Here is a 10771-nt window from a genome sequence, read left to right as displayed (position 1 = left end):
AAAACTGAGTCAAAGGCCAAAAATTAGCGTATCGCTTTTGGGCAGATTTGGTGTGTGGTTCTGTTGTTTCAGGTGTCACATTTCAGAAATTGTGTGACAAGTAAAAGATTTAGGGTGCTGTAAGCAGTTTAAGAAAACTGTAATGTTCACAAACATGCATAAATGTTGAATTCATTTTGTGTGTTTTTTGAGGTGGTTATATTGTGTGTTGGTGTTTTCTAATGAGAACATGGTTAAAACTGTGCAAAATGATGGGCGTTTTGGTGTGTAGAGTTTTGCAGAAAAACACTGAGCAATTGAAATGTGTGTGCAAAACAGGTGAAATGTGTTTTGAGAAACGGTCTTTGTTTCCCAAGAACTGTATGAATGGTTTTGAAAAATTGAGCCAAATGAATCAGTTATAGTGTGTTAGCAATCGAGAAAATCGGTAATGGCTACAAATATGTAAAGCCACAAAACCTCGGAGCGACCTTTTGTAGTTTGTTGCTATATGCTTTCTAACTGATCATACTTTTACAGCTAAATAATTATAAAAATTTTTCCCATAGACTTGCATTGGCTGAACAAAAATGCCCTCTCTAGAGGACAACTGTAGTCCACTAGAGAGAGCCACAAGATAAGACATCTTTCAACGGGCCTCATGTACTTTAGTTTTCATCTCCTTTATGCTGCCAAAGAAAGCTTACATATTTGACTGCTACCAGGTCAGGTAATGACTGTCTGATGGCCAGAGGCCAGTGAAGATGCTCGGGACAGCCCACGCACAGCGGGGGTTCCCCGCGATTGTGTCAACACGTCCCCATCAATTTACATCACACACCCACACCTAGGGCTCCCCAACATGAACTGCTTGCACTCAGGGGCGTCAAACTGCCCCCCAAAACATACTTCAATTTAGCAGGAAAACACAAATACAACCATTTACATTTTTTAAGGGATTTTATTAAAATAACGAACAAATACATGAACATATATTTAGAACATTTTTAATTAACAAAATGCAAAACAAATGCAGAAACTCTTTCATGCCCACCCACCCCTCAGACACAGAACAGAGACACAAGCGCACTTTAGACAGCTGCCTTCTCCAAAAGCCGTCTCTTGCGCCCGCCCTCTCGATCAGCTGCCAGCTGGAGCCACCTCCTTATGGTCCCCTCAACCTCCATTTCAGCGGCATTAGCAGTGATGGGTTGGTGGTTTCTCCGAACTGCAGCTTTTGAAATAAAGAAATACATGTTGTAAGGTCTCTATGAAAATTAAAATCCGTGAGGTAGGAACTGTTCTCAATACTTTGGTTATCATTGCTCTTTTTATATATAGATCTTTTTATATGACTAGATCAGATTTTTTTTTTCACAGGTGTTTTCACTCAGATGTAATCACCTCCAAACATCTATGTAAATACAGACCAGTTTGGATATTTACATACTTGAATTAAAAAAAAAAAAAAAAAAAAAATTCAAAGACCATAATATATAAAACTGAATAAAACATTAATTTGCTATTTCTACAAGTATACCATTCAGAAATATATTCCAAATCTAAAATGACAAAATAATTGAAGCCTTTCAATTTCATTAACAATTATACAAGCTTAGTAATAATATTGTAATGTATGTAATCATGGACCATGTAACATACATCTACTGCAGTAAATTCTAATCAGTAGGGAGTTTCATTCTTGTTTTATAAATAAATTTTACAAAATAAAAAATTGTGTTATGCTTCTCATTGCTCTATGAGTAATGCACTTTTCATTCTATTGACTTCTATTAACATGCATACAAATGTGGGAAACGGTAAACGCAAGCTCAACAAATTTTGTTGCATTCTAAATTTACAGTTTGATGACCTCTATGTGATGAACGTGTGACCAAAATCAGTATGCCAAACTTGGACCTCTAAGCAGAATTAAAGAACAGAAACTTTAAATCTGCAGCACTGCAATAAAGTGGAGTAGATTGCATATATTTATATTTTTATTAGCAGTGTTTTTGTTTTAGCTACTTCTCTCTGTTGATGTCTATGATGAATTACGCAGGTACCGGGCTCCTCTGCATAGGGGACCTACCCTCTCCAGTATAAATAGTCTGAATATAAACAAATATTATAGGTGTACCCTAGTGCAGTGGTTCCCAAACCTGTCCTGGAGGACCCCCTGCCCCTGCACATTTTGTATGTCTCCCTAATCATGTCACCCAATTTAGTTCTTGCAGTCTCTTCTAACGAGCTAATGAGTGAAATCAGGTGTGTTAGATAAGGGAGACATACAAAAGGTCCAGGGCAGGGGGGCTTCCAGGACAGGTTTGGAAGCACTGCCCTAGTGATTCAGGACAAGCCAAAAACACGGTTTGGAAAATGTATTCATGGTGTTGCACATGGTTATTATATAAAATTTTGTAAGTTTTGAACACAAAAAAAAAAAGTTATGGACTGCAGCTTTTATATTTTGATCAGTATAATTACAACAGCAAAATAAGCTAATATGCATGGCAGTAATGACAAATTCTTTACATTTGTTTAATTTTATAATTTATATTATATATTTTACATTATTAATATAATATTAAGATTGATAAAATAATTTCCTATTAATATTAAGCATAATTTAGATATTTTGATCAGTATAATAATAATAATAATAATAATTAATAATAATAATAATAATAATAATAATACAGTAAAATGACAAAACTAATATTTATGGTAGTAATGGCAATTATTTATTTTAAAATTAATTAATATTTATATTACTTTAATTTATTTGATATATTATTTTACATTATTAATAATTACTATAATATTCAGATTGATTAAATCATCTACTATTGATATTAAATATAATTTTAATATTTGTATTATTATTATTATTATTATTATTGTTGTTGTTATTACAACAGTAAAACTACAAAGCTAATATTTATGGCAGTAATGCAAATTCTTTACTTATTTGTTTAATTTTATAAATACTTATATTATTTTACATTATAATTCATAATTAATATAATATTAAGATTTATTAAATAAGCTACTAATAATATTTAAAAATCATTTTAATAGTTTAATCAGTAGCAATGACGATGATGATGATAATAATAATAAAATGATAAATAATAATAATAATAATAAACAGTAAAATGACAAAACTATGGTATAGTAATTTATGGTAGTAATGACAATTCTTTATTATTTGTTTACTTTTAGAATGAATTAATAATTATATTACTTCAATTTATTTTATACATTATTTTACATTATTATTTATAACATTCAGAGTGATTAAATAATCTATTAATATGAAATATAATTATTATTATTTTTATTACAGTAAAAAATACAAAAAAATATTTATGACAGTAATTAAGTTTACTGCTAATTAATAATATATTATTTTAAATTATTGCAAATAATTGTTATAATATTCAGATTGATTAAATAAAAATAATTATAGACAAAAATATATAATAACAACTGCAAATGTGTTAGCAAGTAAACTGTAATTTAGGTTGATGGTTTTTTTGCGTCTGAGAGAGGAAATAATTCATATAAATTAAAGTAAAAAAAAAAAGCATATTGTCTCAAAGTAATGAAAAATGATCCTCAGTTTAGCCATGCTGTTGTTGTGCATACTGTGTAACATGATTTGATTGAAGTGACCTAAATAAATGATAATGTGTATTACAGATTGTAAAGAACTGTATTTACTCGTACCCACTACAGAATCCACTACAGCCAGGATTAGTCAATAGTTCAATAAGGACATCTAAGTAATTTTTTATAAATGTGACTTAGTAAAAACATAATTGGTGTGCATCTTGAGACAAAACAAAGGCACTGATATATTTAAATATCAGTCAGTGCAAGTTTCTTTCAGTTGAAATAGCTCAGAATTACATTTTAGTCCGGGACTAGGCCTAAGCCTTGTATGTGAAATCGGGGGATACTGTCTCCTTACCAAATCACAACCTCTCTGAGTTGAAGAGTGGCCACTGAAGTCTTTCCATTGACTCCTCTCCAATTAAGGTTCTTTGCCAGAGAGTTGGCAATCAACCTCTTTAATATGCGCCAGGTGCAGTCGCGCACGTCCGCCCCACCAATAAGCCCCAACCAGTTTATCTGAAACAGAATTAAAAAAGAAAAAAAAAAATGTCAATAAAACATTTTTGTATATCCACTGTTTAAATATGTATATTTCAACAATGAATTAAAGTACAAAAAATATATAATTAAAGAAAGGTTTGGAAATTATCCAAAGATATTTGAAATTGGACAAAGATGTTTGTTTTGCTTTGTCCACCCCCTTTCTCTTACTACAAGTGCCATTCCTGAAGGCACAGAGGTGCTGACAGTGATCAAGTCCTGTGTCAACATGTGTACACATCGATGGTCTTCTGATTGTCACCTTTTGCACAGTGGGTGAAGCTGTAGTCTGCTGATTAGTCAGTTTGAATGTCTCACATTTGGTTTTTATACACATGGTCAAAGAAGGGATAAAAAGAAGATTGTAACTGTTGCTCTGTCACTTTCCTTTGCTGCCTCTTTTCTTTGCTGGAGCTCTTCTTGGGGCTCTGCTCTCTCTCCCTCTTTTTCTCCCTCTCTAACTAGTCTTGATTCAAGGTTAATAGTAAAGCTGCAATACAATATAGTCCCTCAATGCTCTCCCCAACATATTTAGCTATTCTAAACTGCACTTATTTCCAATGTTGCTATAAGTGGCAGTGCGTGGTAATAGATGAGAAATTCACAGTTTTATACCATTGTGCTGATAACGCTTCTTAGACCTTTGTCAATCCTACAGCCTGAACCACTGTAGAGAAACCACCCTTACAGCCTGGGTCCTGGAGGGGCAGTGTCCTTGAGGGTTTAGCTCCAACCCTGATCAAACACATCTGAACACACTAATCAGTGTCTTCAGGATTACTGGAAGGCTTTAGGCAGGTGAGATCTATTAGGGTTGGAGCTAAACTCTGCAGGGATATCGGCCCTCCAGGACCGAGTTTGCCCATACCTGGTATGGTTATAAACATGGTCAATTGCATATATATCATAACAATTCGGCACCCAAGAATTATGACAAGATTGATTCCAGAGAGCATATCATCACAGCCCTAATTTGTGTACCAGTTTAAAAAAAAAAAAAAATCAGTACCTGTGTAATTGTGCAAACAATTAAAAACAACAACAAAAAAAAACCAAAGAAAACATCTTACCAGTTTTTGCTTGTAATCTGGGCTCTGCTGAATCCTTTGCTCAAGGCTGAGCAGTTGTGGAAGGTCTTGCAGGGGCAGCAAACCTTCCTCTATGTTCAAAAGCTGTCCCTGGTCTTCCCGCAGCTGCAACAATCTGAGGATGGTGGATTGCTGGTCCAGCACCATCTCTAATTTTGTTAGAACCTCCCTCAGCAGGGCTATGTTAAAGACATTTACAATATTTTACAATTACAATACACACTACAAAACTGTACAATGTCATCCTTAGTCTTATTAAAAAAACGATAAACTTAAAAGTAAGATGACTGAGTGGAAATCACTGAAGGACCAACCTGGTTCTGATGATTGCTGGGGGGCAATTCTGAACGTCTGACAACTCCGCAGCGCTATAAAAGAACACTGTGTTAAGTGAATTGAGGAAAAAGTCCTACACATGAAATACTTACAAAAAGAAAGTCAAACCGAAAGCAAAGGAACACACTCACGTGGCACATCGTCCATCGGCTGCCAATTTTGCAGCATCTCTGTATATGTCCCTTGTGGTGGTGGTGCTGCTGCTGCTGGCAATGTGGTGATGGGAACAGGGGTGAAAGTGGTGTTTGGGATGACTACAGGGAGGTTTACAGTGGGGGCAGGTGGAAGAAGTTGCTTGGGGGGTGGGCCAGATTCCTCCTCTGAGTCCATTAAGCAACCTCCAGGTGGGCCAATTCGAACACTCTTCCTATTTTAAACAAAAATTTAATTAATCAAAATGAAATGGAAACTTCTAAATCGGCAACTTCTTGCTAATTCTAAAAAAAATCTGGAAAACAGGTCTTTAAATACAGCCTGAATGCATCAAGAAATAGCACTAGTGACATGCTGAACAAATATCTGTACATTTTACGCCTTGGTGGTTTCTGTCCAGACATTTCTGCGTCTGACTGGAGGTCTGACCAGGTCTCTGCCTCTTTAGCCTTCCTTCTGCCCTCTTCATAGCTGTCTTCAAAATTCAGTTGAATTTAACATTTTCAAAATTTCTTCAGGATCACTCAATTAGATAAAAACTTAGTACTTCACTAGGCTAATCTTACGAATTACACATACAACATAGGAAATACAGTGCTGAGCCTAATAATGGTCTGTTAGACTGCTGAGTGGACAATATAATCTAATAATGGACTACAGAATTCTGTGATCCCACATTACATGACAATTAACTTATGATCAAGAATAAATAAAGTTACAATAATGTGGGAGAAAAAAGTGAAACCTAGCATGAAAATGTCAAATTTACCTGTTGAAAAACATTGTTCGGACTTCCCAACTTCCCCAGTCACAGTTAGGAGGTGTCTTGTTTTTAATGGCCAGGTGAAGGGCCATACCCCTCAGTGAATTAGGCCAATAGCACTGGCCATTCTCCACCCAAATGGCTGGAACCAGCTCCACCTCATGTGTCTCAACAAATTCGACAATTTTGAACATGTCTGTTTGGGAAAAAGAAACAAGTGTAGTATTTACAAGTATATACACAGGTATAAACTTTTATTGGCACACATACACTATATTGCCAAAAGTATTCGCTCATCCGCTTCCAGTGAACAGGTTTGACTACTTTAGTCATTTCCATGAATACAAATCTTAATGTTAAAGCATATATTGATATTCTAGGGAGTTGTGTGCTTCTAATTTTATAGCAACAGTTTGGACAGGACCCTTTTCTATTATAACATGACAATGCCTCTGTGTATGAGGCAAGCTTAAAAAAGAAATGATTGATTGAGTCAGTGTGGAAGAACTTGACTGGTCTGCAGAAAGCCAACTCCTAATCCCAGCTGAACACCTCTGGTGTAAATTTAAATGCAGAACTTGAGCCAAAAAATCATCACTAAACTGCAGTGACTTGTACATTCACTCTATGGATAAAAGTGTTTTGACAACCCCTTCTGTAAAAACAGAAAAAGGCACTTCCAAAACTGTGGCAACAAAGATGGAAATATAATTCATGTATTTAAAAATTGATTTCCATCTCTGTTGCAAAAGTTTTGGAAGTGTCTAAAATGACTGTACCCATATGTACAAGTCACTGGTGTTTGGTCATGAGTTTTTAGCTCAAGGACTGCATTTAAAGTCACACCAGAGGTGTTCAGCTGGGATTAGTAGTTGGATTTATGCAGACCAGTCAAGTTCTTCCACACTGACTCAATCAATATATTTTTTTAACCTTGCCTCATACACAGAGGCATTGTCATGTTAGAATAGAAAAGGGTCCTGTCCAAACTGTTGCTACAAAATTAGAAGCACACAATTCCCTAGAATATAATTATATGCTTTAACATTAAGATTTGTACTCATGGATATTTCTAAAGTAGTCAAACCTGTTCACTGGAAGGGGGTGAGCGAATAATTTTGGCAATATAGTGTATGTGTTTTTGATTTTTCTGCCCTGACACCCAGATAGTTTAACAGATAGTTAATAAAAATTGAAAATTTTCTGTTACTTTTTTCTTGAGCAAAACATTAAAGACGATTTTTTAGCTGAAGATTTTTGTGTTCCTTGGTTATTCACAGAATGCAAGTCAATGAATAACATACATTTTAGAATCAAAATAAAATGTCCCTTTAAAGCACAAGTCCATTTCCAGAATAAAAATTTGAAGTCCACCACTGAAGTCCACTATACAGAGAAAAATACTGGAATGTTTTCCTAAAAAAATTTAATTTCTTTGCAACTGAAAACAACTAGGCTGCACAACATTGCCAACCAGACAGGTCTTAATATCATTACCACCAAGACCCAAGTTATGTGCATCAATCCAATTGGATCACAGTTGATGGTAGCCAACTTGTGATGGTAGAGGAATTCCCCTACCTGGAAAGTTCATTTGGCACTGACAATGCAGTTGGCAAGATATTAATGCACATCTTGGGAAGGCTCGTAGCACCTTTGCTAGACTCTGGCCCCACCTGGAAGTTAAAACATTACAGCCTACGAACAAAGATTAGACTGTATGACAGCAATGCAAAGTCAATCTTGTATGACTCTGAATGCTAGGGAGTGATGCATAGCGATATGTGAAAGATGGATGGCTTCCAAAACTCCTGCTTGTGAAAAATGTAGTATTTTTTTGGCCAGAGAGAATTTCAAATGTACTGTAGAGCTATACAGAAGAACAGTGTGGTGGTTGAGATCAACACAGATGGTTGAGATGGCTTGGGCATTTATTAAGAATGGACCAGCACCGCATCCCGAACGTGGCACTTAAATGGACACCACCTGATAAGAGAAGACAAGGAAGACCAAAAAGGATCACCTAGAGGAGGACAGTGACATCAGAGCTGGAAGAAAGCCAATGCATCTCACCTGGAGCGAGCCACAATATGAGGTCAGATGATAGTGGCCTTATGTCCCATTGGGGATAAAGAGGATTAAGTAACTAATGTTATTTGCTGTACCACACCACCTAAGATGCAGATGAGCTTGTTTCTTCATGGGAATAGATTTGGAAAAAATGTAGCTGTAGCTTCACATCACTTGCTCATCAATGGATACCTTGCAGAGAAAAACAAAGGATAAAAACATCAAAATAATCCACACCACTCCAGTCCAGTCAACCAATTAATATTTTGTGAAGCCAAAAGCGGCACGTTAGGAAACAAATCCATCATTAAGACATTTTTAACTTAAAACTGTTACTTTTGGATGAAATACGAGTCCATAATGAAAAGTCAGGAGAGAAATCTGCTGAGCACTGTTTACAAGCAGAAACAGTCTAAAACAGTGGACTTTATGACTTAAGCTGTTAGAAGTGTGCAACCTTTTTCTTCTCCAGATGTTAACTGATGCACTGGAGTGGTGTGGACTACTTTTGGATTATTGTGATGTTTTTATTAGCTGTTTGGACTCTCATTCTGACGGCACCCATTCACTGCAGGACATCCATTGCTGAGACAATGATGCAGAGACACATTTCTCCAAATCCGTTCCCATGAAGAAAAACAAACTCATTTACATTTTAGATAGGCCAAGGGTGAGTACAATTTCAGAAAGGTGCTTAAAAAAAATATAGAACAAGTAAAGCATGAAAGACATTACAAGTAGATGTGATTATGAACAAAGCTTGATGAAAATGAAGTGAACTTTGTTCAGTTCAAATGAACTTTGCAAAGCCCTTTTAAGAAAAGGGGAGAGCACAGCTAAAAAAAAAAGCAAAAAAAAAAAAATTCTGCACAAGAAGAAATAGCTAAATGAAATCAATGGCACAAGTGCAGCATTGGCACTGCAACAAATTTGTCTTGATTTGGCAACCTCACATACTTCTCAACATGGTCAAATAACTCAATGGTTTTCAGCCTCGATGAGATTTTTCCAACCAGGTAGATGCCCAAATCACATGAACTCAGAGGATACTCAAAAAATGGTTCCATTAATTCATATTCTCTGAAGACAATATATATTTTGTCCTGACACTGAAGGATATTGTCAATCAAAGCAATGCAGCCACCAATCTTAACACATCTGTCTCCCTCGCTTGATGCATCAATTTTGGTACCACCTATGACAAGCTCCTGGAACTGAAGTACAGATATGTTCATCATAGAGGGTGGAAGTGGGCCAGAATCATGCTCCTTCTGCAACCTTCTCTTTCCATGTGAAGCTTCATCATTTCCTGTAAAAGGATCCATTTCAGAGATTCGCCGAATAATCTGGGCTAGTGGATGATGCGGGGTTCTTATCATCTTTTTTATCTTACCCCTAGATAATCCTCAAATGGAAATCCAGATATTAGGTCCAGATTTCCATGTATTCGAACATCCTCAGAAAGATGGGTTAGCCCATGAAGATTGTAAGTGACAAATTCTGGACCATACAGTTTGCCAAAATGTGTCACAAATGACACAAGTAATGTGTGTGCAAAGTCATGAAGATCTGCAGACAATGAAGGACTTGCAAGGATGAAAATGGCAACTGATAACAACATGAAAATTGTTGTAGACTGACCCCGACAGCACATTTTGGAGAACCACTGGCCCTGTGTACAACAAGAAACTGTCGCAAAACTCTGTGGCTTTCCACCGGAGTCTTTCTAAAAAGCCCTCTTGGTTTTACGAGCGAAGTCCATAGGAATGAAACCTCTTAAGCCGAATACGAGTGCACTAGAGATAAGGATTCATCTGATGAGAAGAGGACAAGGCGGGATAGCAAAGGCCCCTGAATGCAATCCATAAATTCCAACAGTCTCCCGTACTACCCCAAGACAGACAAGGTGCATGTAATCATGAGAAAGCATGACACCATGCCTGATACCTACATCAGTTACTGGTGACTTTGTCACGTGAAAAATGGTCTTTCATCGTACATCATTTTTGAAAGACAGATCTTGTCCGGAGTGGAACGCTGTTGACTTCTGGAAAAGTCATATCTGTGTGTAAGATATAAAAACCCTGTTTGGGACACACTTGTCACAACCTGAGTAACCAGTAATGACTGTTTTGTTCCCTTTAATGAAAGCTCTTGCTGGCGCATCACAGATGACAGAAATTGACCCTTCAAGAAGCACGGGTTTCCCTTTGATGAAGAA

General features: G+C 36.3%; 1 protein-coding gene across 1 annotated transcript; it reads right to left on the bottom strand.

Moving 5' to 3' along the window:
• Positions 1-1070: 1070 nt before the first annotated feature.
• LOC109079198 lies at positions 1071-6490 on the bottom strand. The gene is made up of 8 exons (XM_042754096.1): positions 6487-6490; positions 6090-6192; positions 5696-5931; positions 5543-5596; positions 5211-5407; positions 3956-4116; positions 2199-2230; positions 1071-1213 (listed from the first exon to the last, which is right to left on the bottom strand). The coding sequence occupies exons 2-8, from the start codon at positions 6119-6121 to the stop codon at positions 1071-1073; spliced, it is 855 nt and encodes a 284-aa protein (XP_042610030.1). The 5' UTR covers positions 6122-6192; positions 6487-6490.
• Positions 6491-10771: the final 4281 nt, after the last annotated feature.

Source organism: Cyprinus carpio, unplaced genomic scaffold (genome assembly GCF_018340385.1).
Source record: "Cyprinus carpio isolate SPL01 unplaced genomic scaffold, ASM1834038v1 S000006457, whole genome shotgun sequence".
Lineage (NCBI taxonomy): Eukaryota > Metazoa > Chordata > Actinopteri > Cypriniformes > Cyprinidae > Cyprinus > Cyprinus carpio.
The sequence above is the reverse complement of the archived record's forward strand: the minus strand, read 5'-3'. Positions and strand labels throughout refer to the sequence as shown.

What these genes read in the sequence shown, in the direction of transcription:
- LOC109079198 (XM_042754096.1), bottom strand. Translation starts at nt 6,121, where the DNA reads ATGTCTGGACAGAAACCACCAAGGCGTAAAAT. An exon ending in GCCGATGGACGATGTGCCAC is followed by an intron (nt 5,597 to 5,695) that starts GTGAGTGTGTTC and finishes GTTCTTTTATAG; the next exon opens with CGCTGCGGAGTTGTCAGACG. An exon ending in CAGATTACAAGCAAAAACTG is followed by an intron (nt 4,117 to 5,210) that starts GTAAGATGTTTT and finishes ATTCTGTTTCAG; the next exon opens with ATAAACTGGTTGGGGCTTAT.